A 13,154-nucleotide genomic window follows, 5' to 3' on the forward strand; every position below is an offset into this window, starting at 1 on the left:
CACTTATTTTTCAATCTTGTTAGTTTTTAGAATCTTCAAGAACTTCACGCACAGGCCGTTCATCAATGACAAATGCATTCGATGTGGTGAAGAATATCACTAAGAACAACATGGAATCATCAGGTGAGTAGATTTGGCTGTTGCATATGGATCATTTCCGTTTTTTCACTAACTGCAACTGTTGCACTAAAAATGGTATGAAAATACCAAATTTTGGCATTACTTGTGCAAATACCAGCGAACGAAGTGTGCTCTTGGTTGCCCAGTAATAGATGGTAAAATACCATGAAATCATACCAAAATCATGTATTTAGAAGACCACAGGAATACCAAAATCTGATTTTCCAAGGGCGTGGGAATACCTAAAAATAAAACCATGGCAATAGCAAGTTTTGGTATTCAAGCAATGTTCAAAAATCCAGAAGACCTCAACTTGGTATTGAAATGTTTTTATTTTGAAGTATTATTTTACCCTTGGAATGGTTTGGTATTGTTATGCCCTTCCACATACAAGACTTTGGTATGATTTCATGGTATTTTACCATCTAACCAAGGGCACATTTTGGTCCCTGTTATTTTCCCAAGTAATACCAAAATTTGGTATTCCCGTGTTATAAACCCCTGCTCGGGAATCAGGTCTTTATATAACAAATACTATTAATTTATACAACATTTATTTACCAAGCAATTAATGATGTCAATATAAAAGTGAAACAAATAAGAAATTTCAACATAAAATATTCAAGTCGACTTCTATATTACCGTCATCAGGGGTGAGATTGGGTCACACCAAAATTCTGAAATTTGTATGACCTTATCTCACCCCCAGACCCAGTGTCACCTCTGATGACAATACCAAAAATATAAAGGTTCACAAAAACTAAAACTAAAACCTATTTTTTTTAATTATACAATCACTTTACAGATGAGCCAAAGGGCCATTTTACATGATCTTTCAAAATGGGCCCGCGGACCACAAAAAATCACCTCACGGGCAACGTTTGGCCCGTGGGCCATACCATAAAGTATGTCACGCTCTAGGGGGAGGGGGTCTGGGCGAGTGTGACATTGCGTGTTATAAGTATAGGAAAAGCGTGACAAAGGGGGGAGGGGAGGGGGGGGGGGTAAATTTTGGCTGATTTTAGCGTGACGTACTTTATGGATGAAGCCTCACCCCTGACCAAAAAAAAAAGATTTATTGAGAAGATGAGATTGCCTAGTATTATTTATTTCAAACATTTTTTTTAGTAACCGAATTATACTAAACATTCTTGTAAAACAACATGCAGTAGATAAAGTCAATTTTCCTTAGTCGATATTATAGGAACCTTAGTTGGAGGAAACAATCAGGATAGAAGTTAAAATCATTGAAGTAATTTATTAGAAGGACTCAAAAGGTAGCTTTTTATCATCGTTTTTTGCCTTTTGCTTTTCTTACAAAAGAAAGGTTTAAGGTTTGCTTTTGGAAAAACGCTTTTCTCAGAAATCTTAAGAAAGTCGTACACGGCGAGGATTCGTCCCAGGAAACAATCCTATTACTAAATTGATTGAATTTTGACTAAATCGATTGAATTTTGGCCCGAAACCCCGAACTCAAAGTCTAATTTTTGAGAACTCTTTTTCTGAAATACATGAGCGATGTCTGTATCCGCTCTTAAAAATTTGTGTCTTCCATGACTGGAAAACCGCTCGTAAAACCCACAATTTTTATATTTCAGATCTGTAGCCGTGGGGTCGGAGATGAACATTTTATTTTTCGATTCACAATTTTCGACCAGTAAATGTGGTCAAAGCCATTTTTAAGTGGTATTTTTTGGACTATTTTACAGATGTCAAATTAAACGAATTCATTTTCAAACAAAAAGCCATTCAAAAACATGCACCATAAACTGCTTGGGCCCAAAATTTGAAGCTTTTCCATAATATATTTCCAGAGATATAGGCATATTAGTGTTTTTCGTCTCACTGTTACCCTATTTTTTCCTATTAACTTTTTGGTTTTATACTGAACATCAAATTCGAAGTCCCGGCTCGTTCTCGCTCGAAACCCGAGCATGGGTATATAACAAGGGAAATGCGTAATAATACCTTTCTCTGGTATCAATACGAAATTTTGGTATTCCTGGACCCTTAAAAATTTGTCTTAAGGATTATGCAAGAGCAAAATGTGGTATCATACCAATTTAAGGTATTGTTTTGATATTGCAAAATTGCAGAATTTATCAATGGTCGAACACCACATTTTGGTATTATTTTGGTATTAAAGTGTTTTACCAAATTCCTCTGAAACTATGGGAAAATTTTGACCAATTTTGACAAAATAATAAATTTTGCGCTAAAATGATGTCTCAAAGCGAATGCTTTCATTGAAAACCGAAAATTTCAAACTTGATTTTAAACATTTTTGATATACCCTCTACAGAAATGACTTGAAATTGTGGAAAATTTTATAAGTCAAGATGGCACATTTATGTAGTATTTTGGTTTTAAAGTGTTTTATCAAATTCCTCTGAAACTATGGGAAAATTTTGACCAATTTTGACAAAATAATTAATTTTGCGCTAAAACGAGGTCTCTAAGCGAATGCTTTCATTGAAAACCGGAAATTTCAAACTTGATTTTAAACAATTTTGATATACCCCCTACAGAAATGACTTGAAATTGTGAAAAATTTTCTAAGTCAGGATGGCACATTTTGGTATTATTTTGGTATTAAGGTGTTTTATCAATTTCCTCTGAAACTATGGGAAAATTTTGGCCAATTTTGACAAAATAATTAATTTTGCGCTAAAATGATGTCTCAAAGCGAATGCTTTCATTGAAAACCGGAAATTTCAAACTTGATTTTAAACATTTTTGATATACCACCTACAGAAATGACTTGACATTGTGGAAAAATTTCTTAGTCAGGATGCCACATTTTGGTATTATTTTGGTATTGAAAGGTTTCATCAATTTTCATTGAAACTATGGATTGTTTTTTAATTTTTGACGAGATAATTAATTTTGCGCTAAAATGACTTGAAACCCAAAAATGTTAAAGCTGATTTAATTTTTTTTTGTGATATACCCACTAATATTTTTTTCAAAAACGTTGAAATTTTTATAAGTTGGGATAACCAAATACTTTGAAAAACGAGTCAATCAACAGATTATTGAATTTTGGTGAATTTCAATCCAGTTTCATTTTAATCATATTTATTTTTCAATCTTGTTATTTTTCAGAAGCTTCAAGAACTTCAAGTACAGCCGTTCATCAATGACAAATGCATTCGGTGTGGTGAAGAATATCACTAAAAACAACATGGAATCATCAGGTGAGTAGATTTGGTTGTTGCATAAGGATCATTTACGTTTTTTTTTCACTAACTGCTGCACTAAAAATGGTATGAAAATACCAAATTTTGGTATTACTTGTGCAAATACCAGCGACCAAAATGTGCTCTTGGTTGCCCAGTAATAGATGGTAAAAAACCATGAAATCAAACCAATATCATGTTTGTGGAAGACCACAGGAATACCAAAATATGATTTTCCAAGGGCGCGGGAATACATAAAATTAAAACCATGACAATACCAAGTTTTGGTATTCAAGCAATGTTCAAAAATCCAGAAGACCTCAACTTGGTATTGAAATGATTTTATTTTGTGGTATTATTTTACCCTTGGAATAACATGGTATGGTATTGTTGTGCCCTTCCACATACAAGCTTTTGGTATGATTTCATGGTATTTTTTCATCTATTACTGGGCAACCAAGGGCACATTTTGGTCGCTGTTATTTGCCCAAGTAATACCAAAATTTGGTATTCCCGTGTTATTTACCCCTGCTCGGGAAGATCGACAAGTCGTCAAGTCGAAGCTTCAACGCCAGCACATTTACGCTTGCGCGTTTTACGCTGCGAGTGAAAGTGTTCTTTCTGGCTTCTCATAATAGATCGACAAAGTGCAATATCGATACATATTCTTTTAGTTAATCATAGACTAACATCAAAGAATGAGTACCCTTTATTAGTTTTCTAATAATGTCAATCCAATTAGTTTTTCTCAATTAAATTTAAATATCTTGCGACAAATATTGTACCCCTGAAATAAAAAAAAAACTAACTTAATCCACCTACGTGGTTGATGCCTTCCTCACCACATTGTCACAGCAGAATATTTATTAAATACACTTGGTTAGTGGCATTTTTTGGGCACTTACCATGGAATGATGTGATAGAAACACTTCCGTCATTTGTTTTACTGGATCATACCACAACCTTGCGTGAGTGCTCTAAGATCAATGATGAAAGACCATGATCAGTCTAACCTGGATAAGTAACGATATGTTGTTGTGTGTTAGTTGTAATCCTGAAAATAATAAAAAAAAATAGTAAGTCGTCGTGATTGCGCTATCTTGCCACTCGCTAATATATATTTTTTAAGCTATGCGGTGTGGCAACCAGAATGATTTTTCGTTTCAAAAAAATATTATTGCGTTATCGGGTCACTCCTCTTTACCATTGCTTAATGCACAGAGTTATCAAAACTCTGTTCAATAACCAATGCCCGGGCTTGTGACCGGCAGTTAAGGTTCTCAATAATTTCTTTTTCAGGTACGATTATCAATCAACAATTATTTTGATTACAATTACTGAGAACTAAAACTGGCAGAGTTACCCCGTTTTACCCCAACGACAATCATAGAAGACTTCAACTACACGGAGTACATTTTCCAGGTTCAGATTCTTCTTTACAGATGTCGTTTTTGAAGATTTCAGCCAACATGAATATTTCCATATTCGGCCTCTTCTAACGCGAAAGACTTCAGCTAATATAGATTATTATTCTATATTCAGCCTCTTCCGTTCAAAGTGTTATATTCAGCCTCTTCCTCTATACATTTGGGAAGACTTCAGCCAATATAACTCGTAGAAATTTCTTGTGAAGTTTGATATTAATCGAGGTAAAAGTTATGCTGATGGTGTTCCAATTACATGAGCCAAATATTCTCGATGTTTTTGTGCCAAATCACGTTTAGCTATATTTTCAAAAGAAAATAATGTTGATCTACTTGTTGGGATTAGCACATCGTAATGTAATCCGTAATATTGCAAAACAATTGGTTTCTTGTGATTGTCGACGATAGGTAGAATTTCCATAGTGTACGGCATGTTTTCATCATGACAGTAAACATAGATAATTCTTTTCAAAAGAATGCATAAAGCCATCAATGAGTCTTGTATTCCCCATACTTTATCTGTACAACAAATTTTCAACAATTCTTTGAGTTTTTCACTTTCTGAAAATTCTGGGCCTACTTCCGAAAAGAATGGATCTTGTTGCAAATAATGGAAAAACTGCTTATATTTCCATACACATTCAAATGCTAGCATTCTTAAATCTTTGTGGAAGGCTTCAGATCCCGTTAATGCATAGGAAATAGCGTTGAATTGACAGTTTCCATCTGGGGTGATGTTAATTTTTCGAAAACCTTGAAGATCTTCTGAATTATGTAGATTTACTCCCGATCTATTTCTCAAACATTGTTTGGTTAGTTTTAAGAATTTTGTACAATATTCGAGATGCAATTCAATTTCGCGATCATCACTTTCTTCATTGAAATATTTCAATAAATGTAGCTGAAGATCGTCTACTGAGCTGTAACAAAAGTTGTCAAACACTAAGTTTTCGACTCTTGATTGAGTATCTAGCCATGTTATGATCTGTTCAGATTTGTAGCAAGAACTAAAATCACTCCGGCAGACACAACTCATACAAAAGCTGTTTTTAAGAGATATATCATCATCCATTATAACTGGAGACTCGATATTAGGTACTTTGTTATCGTTACCTTGATTTGCAATCACTGAAGATTTATTACCATTGACTATAGCGTAAATAGGCTTATGATCCGAGAAATAACATTCATAAACTCCTGTTTCCAAAACATCTACATCTGAGAATATCACATCAAGTCTGGATCCTAAAACTGTGGTGCTTTCATTTGGCAACATTGCATCTCGCAAATTCCAGCTACTCATCATTGCATTAAATTGCTGAACTTGGTTACTGTTTACATCATTCAAATTGAAATTAAAATCACCCATAAGTATTAGAGGCTGGGCAATATCACCCTTGATTTGTTTAAGTGTACTATTAAAAGTCGAATGCTTTACTTTTGGTGATTTGTAGCCACTGATTATCGATATTCCATCAATAGAAATATGGAACAAGTCAATGTGGCCTTCATAATTACGTTTGTTTTCATAAAATAAAAGTTTCCTATTCATAACCCGAGCTCTTGCTCCTGACTTCACGAAACACATTACGCCTTTGGAAATATTTTTCTTCACATAAGCAGGTCGTGGAAATTCGTCTGAGCGATACAACATATCGAACTTTGGAATTTCAATATGATCACCAAAGGAAGTACCTGTTTCAGAAAAGATCAGCACATCACACCGTGTGTACCACTTGTCAGATAATATGTGCTCTAAACTTGTTTTAAGCGATTGTACGTTTAAATAAATAAAAACTAAACCGTTTGTTTCTGACAAATTGTTGAAAACCAAAGGCAATTCTCTTTCGGTTCGCATTCTTTGAACTTCATTAGAACTTAGCGTTAATGTATTGTTGCTTTTCATATTTCCTGGAAACTTTCCCAGAATGTATAATCCTTGGAGTGAAGTAACTCGACTTAATGCCACGTAAACAAGTTGACGAGTCAATCTAGAAGGTTTCCTGAAATCTAAACAAACACTATCATATGTTTGGCCTTGGCTCTTGTGAATTGTCAGAGCTTCACAAGCCACCATAGGAAACTGGTCGCGAAAAGCATGATGATCTTTGGTGCGATAAACTGTCATCTGATACTTTTGTCTTGGTATTGGTGTCCATTTTAAATTCTTACCGAGTTTTTCCATTCGTGTTTTATATTCCTTACGCTTTTCTCTTCCTACTCGATGATCACCAAAGTTGAGAAAAACTATCATAACTTTTTCTGAAACTGGATCACACTGTATGTCTTCTAGTGTTCCAGTAGCTCCATTTACCAGTCCGTCAGAAACATTAAGGTTAGCTGTCAGCATGTACTTGATGCCCTTTTTGAAACGTAGAGTAAACGGGTATCCACCACATTCTTTCGTTGGTTTTTTCCTGTAGAATTCTAGTTTCTTTTCTTTCTGTTGTGCACTTAGTTTTCCTGTAATTGTATCTATGGCATCACACACTATCTCTACTTCATTTGATGCTTCAATTTTTTTATTGTTATAGTTTTCAACATCTGCGTTAGTGTAATAGAGTCGCATTACTTCATCCGGAACTTGATTCTCTTGCACCTCTCGGGTTCTCAATAACTCGATGTCCTCGGTTGTCATATTTCCAGCGGCAAAGTTGTTAAGAGCACAAACAAAATTCAAATCACCCTTTTGCCGCATAACTTCTGTAAGTTCATAGAAGTAAAATTCTTCCCATAGCGAAGATCTATCCATCCTTAACAAGCTTTGCTTGGGAGTGGTGAAAATAAGCGCGTCTTTTACTGGAGGTAACTGATTATTATCTCCGAGTAGAAGGACTGAAAGTCCACCAAAACTTTCGTTTACTCCAGTTATTTGTCGACATCTAGTGTCAATTCTACTGAAGGTAGTACTTCCAACCATAGATATTTCGTCGATAATAATAAGCTTGCAATGTAACAATTGAAGGCGCAAATTATGCGCAGCTTCTGCTGGCAAATCAGGCATATTTGCATTTTCTTGTAAAGGTAGGGAAAATGCTGAATGTAAAGTGTTTCCTCCTATCAAAATGCAGCTTTTCCTGAAAATGCAGTTAACAGCACCTTCACAGAGTCAAAGTTTTGATGTGCTTTGACCCCAACTTCATATTCAAGGTGATATGAAATTAACTGGTACAATGTTTTGATAACCATACTCTTACCAACTCCAGCAGATCCAGAAATAAATATTCTGATTGGAAGCTTCCCAACCCGGAAGCTTTTATAAACGTGCATAACAATTTCCTTTTGCCGAAGATTTAATTTGTTCAATAACTCCATCACTTTTAGTTTATCCACTCTAGGCGGTGCACTATAGCTGAACGGAACATCATTCTTGGGGCGATCCATTCCAATCTCCACAAAAAGATCTACTTCTTGATCTTTTGGAAGATTATCAGCTTCAAACTCTGCTATTTCCTCTTCTTCAAGTAACTTTCTGTTTCTATTCGCTTGCTCTATCGCCTCCTCGAATTCTTCACTTGCCAAAGCGAATATTTTGGAACGATTTGTTTCAATTTCATTCACATTTTCAGTGTATTTTTCGAACCAGTTAACCGATTCAATTTCCTCGTCCTCATTACGCCATGGAAGGAATAAGAGCAGTTTTTCTCGATAATAGTCATCTGGTTTTTGTTCGCGATTATAACGGACAAAGCGTATGACTCGAGGTTTGACTCGTCGTTTTATACCATCTTCAGTTTCTTCTGTCTCATCGTCTTCAGATTGTGGTTCGCAGTCCAAATTTTTATCCGGACGCCGTTTGTTCGGAGTGCGAAATATGTAGGCAGCAAATTCTGCCAAACACACTCCATCCAAACCTTTGCGCTCTGCATAGTGCGTTATGATATCTTTTCCACAAATTTCGGTTGAATCTGGATCCATAGCTTCGAGTTCTTTGGCAGATTTTAGAAAAACCACTCTATCTTCCTTCTTACTCGTGTTGATAAAGATAGAACCAACATGGAAGCGTGTAAGAGGAATTCCTAGACAGTAGTAAACGGCTTCCCACGTAGACATCAAGTGACAGTTCAGGAACTTGCTAGTCAATTTACGCATTTGTTCCTTTACACTGACGTTTCCCTTGTCTAGTTCTTCTTGAACACTCTTTAATGCTTTGGAAAGACCAGATTCAGGCTTGGCTACGTAATCAACAATATATTGTGCTGTCTGGTACTTATCTAAAATGTATTGCACATCAATGTTTGATTCGACCAAGTTAAGAAGCTTCGTATTGTATGAGTTAATATCCACGTCACAGCTTCTTCGTTCGGGAATAATTTTCGGTCTGTCAATAGCACATCTTACTGCTGCTTCATACTGCTCATAAGTTATATCCAACTCGTGTAATACGTCTTCAAAATCTCTGTAAACACGTTCTTTGCTGCTGTAAATGCATTCCATGAGGTCCTTGATTTTCATCAAATCTGCCTTCACTTCCTCAGTTTTTTCTTCTTTAGAAAGAGGAGCCAGAATTTTTGTACGCGGAAACATAAATTTCGGAACGCCGAACCGACAAGTATTCTTATTTTTCCTTCCTTTACTGCAGGTGTCCATATGCTTGTGGCGTAGAAATTTGCAGTTTGGATTCTTCTCATCAAATTGACATGTAGTGTGTTTATTAGCAAATTCTGCACACGCTGTCCATGTTCCTTGATTCTCTGGATCAAATTTTGGAGCTTCCTTGAACCAAAACAAACAATGGTCATGTGGAGTTCCTCTTTGCTGGAATTCACGTCTTTCAAAACTGTCAATCAGAGTTAATCCTTTGAAAATACCGTTTGGGTCTTTAATTGCTTTCACAATGTTTTTCATCTTATTATCGTAATACATTGCTGCAAACACTGGGTTGTCATTGACCAGTTTAGCTCTTTCTTGATAAGGCAGCATAAGAGCCTCATCTGGTGTAACTGTAACACCTGTTGTTCGTTCCACCAAAGCTTGTAATAGTTCTGGACATTGTGTTTCAATAAACGATAAAGTAATGAAAAACGTCGGTGGTCCATTTTGAGCAATATGAGCAAAAAGTTCTTTCTTCTTCTTTTCCATATATGATGGCGAACATCGATTGTTCTGCATGCATTTCCAGCTGTCGTTGTGGTCTTTCAAACCGAATGCTGATTCCAGAGCTTGCACGGCTGTGAAGCCACCAGCTATAGTCTTTTTCCTACAACTGGTTGTCACAGAATTTTTGCAATCATTGAGCAACTTGGCCTTAGCAAGATAAAGGACACGTTCCGGCGATAGTTTGCTATTATGATACCGTATTTCCCACTTAATAGTATCCGAGAGCGAAATATTTTTATCCTCGAGGTTGCGCCGCCTTCCTTCAAAAATTTCGGGAAATGACAAGTATTCAATGTCGGGATTCATGTGCGCCGATTCGGGCCTTTTGTTCTGTCCAGGAGCAAGAACTAATGTCTTGTTCCTTTTGGTCTCTTCATTGGTCGTTAGATGTTTCTGCATCTCTGCTACAATTTCGTTAAAATCAATCAAGAGACAATTCTCATCTTCTCCCTCGAATTTTCTATAGTATTCATCAGCATCATCCATTTCATCGTATTCATCTATTTCTGCATTTTCATTTGGACATTCTGGTGTAGCTTCTTGATTGGCATCAACAAATTTAAATTTTATTCCGTATTCTTGATACAGCTCCGAATTCTGCAAAACTTGAGCCGCTTCTTTAAGGTAATCCATACGAACCAGTCCTTGTAAAAAATTGCTGCTATGCTCCTTACTTCTCTTCAACTCAACCGCAACCACTTGAGCTGTGCTTCCTGCTCTAGGAAGTTCACTGAACACTTCATTAACATCCACAGGGACATGAACGGCATTACCTTTCATGCCTTTCTGTGGATTAGAACCGCGATGTGACAAGGTGACAATTTTGACAAAAGGTATATAAGGAGCTAATAATCTCAGCTCAAGATCATTAAGTCTTGTAATGACATCGGACACTGGAGGCAATTTCAATCCATTAGAACTGGATAACTTTGGTACCTTTCCCTGTTTGATGTACCTAATACAAGTATGGCACATGAAGTTGTCACGAGAACGGTTAAAATAATTCAATATTCTATGAATCACTACTTCTTCAGGGGAAACAATATTGCTCTTATTTGAAAAGCTACTTACCACTGATCCCCTTGTTACTTTTACTACTCCTCTTTCGAAGAATCTGCCTTCACAGCACGAACAAACGAAGCACGGAAGCTGCTTCCTACTTTTGATACATCTGAGCATAACAACTGAATGAGGATCATTTGAATGATTTTGGTAGTAATTGTATACCAAATTTCGGTGATACGTTACTTCGCTGGCTCGTTCCACACGCTTTGCCAGGGCATTTCGTTGTCTTTCAGTCGCGGCATAATCATCTTCATCTCTGGTTTCTTTCATTCGAATTTTATTTTGCTGTTTCTCAGGTTCGGAATAGTCCTTAGTTTTCCGTTTTTCTTCCATATACTGTCTCTTTTGTTGATTTTCTCCTTCAACATACACTGGGTCAGCTCTGCGTTCCTGTATACGTAACAAATTTTTCTGGTTTTCTGGTTCGGAATAAGTTTTGTCTTTTCGAATTTCTCGCATTTGGAGTCTGTTTTGTTCTCTTTTTGATTCAGCGTATTCCTCATTGGACCGCACATCCCGCATGTGAAGAACTTTTTGTCGATTTTCTGCTTCAACATACTCCGGTTCAGATCTCCGTTTTTCTTCCATGAGCCGTCTTTTTTGTTGATTTTCTTCTTTAACGAACAACTCATTTCTTCTCAATCTTTTGACTCTCTCGTTATTCTTCATGTTTTCGTTGGTTTTGAATTCAGGATTTTCACGCAATAATTTTATTCTTTTAGCATTTTTATTTTTTTCCGTCTCTGAATAATTTTCTTGTGTACCTTTGAGGGTTCCGTCGTGTCGTCGCTTGTTCTGAATTCTTTCCCTGTTTGTTTCCAGTTCTTTTAGTCTGTAATTTTTATCTAGTCGCTTAGTACGCATATATTCATGATTTGTTTTCACCGGCAATGTATCGATAACCTCTGGTTCAGGCTTAGGTGTGTTATCGCGTTTAAATTTTCTATTATAAACACGCTTATCACGCGCCTTTTCGTTCGTAGACTTCTTCTTAGTTTTGGGCATCTTGATATTTCCTGAAACAAATCAAAAGCACAAAACTCTTAAATCTGAAAATTAAAAACGCGCTGACAGCAGATAAATCATATGGTAGTTTTCTAGATTTTATGGAAGTTTTTTTTCGATATTTTCAATATTGTATTTTTATTTATTTGGAGGAAACTTTATCCATGCATTTTTTATGTTAAAACGCCTTTTTGAATACAGTCGACTCTCTGGTTGTCAATATCCAAGGGACCGTCGAGGAAGAGAATCATCAGTTTACAGAACGATGCAAAATGAAGACTCGATTGAAATTTGTTTTTTCTTGCTGACCAGCTATAGGAAAGAATCATGGCAACGTCCAGCAAACAAAAACAAATAAATGTCAAACACCCTTCAAAGCTTCGTTTCTCAAAGAAAATGTCTATGCAAGCCATGAGAAAGTAAAATTATTGACAACCGGAATAGATATTTAAAGCAAATAGAATTCAAGGGACCGTCGAGGAAAAGATCCTTCAAGCAAGAGAAAATATCGAGGAATAAAGACAATCGAAGTATGCAGTTTGAAGGGACTGAAGAATTCATCGGTACATGGAGCATTATTGATATCGAGAAGATCGACAGCCAGAGAGTCGACTGTAATATGTTTTTCTACAAAATGGGCATGTGATCCGATGACACCGAGAAAAACCATTTTTTTTTTAATTAAAGCTTTGAATGGCTGTACATTACCAGTTTACAGGGGTGCTTTTCCTTCATATAATATTTTTGAATTGCAGAAATGTACATTTTTTTGCCTTGAAAACGGTACTCTATCTTAAAAATAGTGCTGCCACTTTCGATTGCAATATTGATTATACATTAGAGTGACAAACAAGGACATCAGCGATACCCTCTGACTCGATTCCTTAGGCAGAAATAAGTATCTGTGCCAATTTAGACCCAAATAGAATAGGTTTTAAGTGTCGCTTCTTATCGTTGAAGTTTATATGAGGAAAATGGCAAAAATGTATGCAGAAAAACATCGTTTCAGTATTTTTTTCTGCCAGATGGCGCGGGTCTGGCCCAAAATTGTCCAAGTGTGAGATTATTGTAGGAAATTCAATTCCCTACCCCGAAAACGATACCATTATTCTCAAGGCCATGATTTGGCTGTGAATTCAACGGAGTTCTGGCTAAAAACCAATACGTTGTACACGAAAGAAGCTGTTTTTTGCGTAAAACCAGTTTTTTTTTCGAAAGACTTTATTAGAAAAGATTACATGCCTTATTGGACCTAAACCCT

At 36.2% G+C, this 13,154-nt stretch overlaps 1 protein-coding gene across 1 annotated transcript in view; it reads left to right on the top strand.

Annotated features, from left to right (window-relative positions):
• Positions 1-8,719: 8,719 nt before the first annotated feature.
• LOC119769557 overlaps positions 8,720-13,154 on the top strand; it is a 56,107-nt gene continuing 51,672 nt past the window's right edge. Inside the window, exon 1 of the mRNA XM_038262443.1 lies at positions 8,720-8,729. Within this exon, the coding sequence (XP_038118371.1) occupies positions 8,720-8,729 (10 nt within the window). The remainder of the gene's footprint in view (positions 8,730-13,154) is intronic.

The sequence above is a fragment of the Culex quinquefasciatus genome, chromosome 1 (genome assembly GCF_015732765.1).
Source record: "Culex quinquefasciatus strain JHB chromosome 1, VPISU_Cqui_1.0_pri_paternal, whole genome shotgun sequence".
NCBI classification, from domain to species: domain Eukaryota; kingdom Metazoa; phylum Arthropoda; class Insecta; order Diptera; family Culicidae; genus Culex; species Culex quinquefasciatus.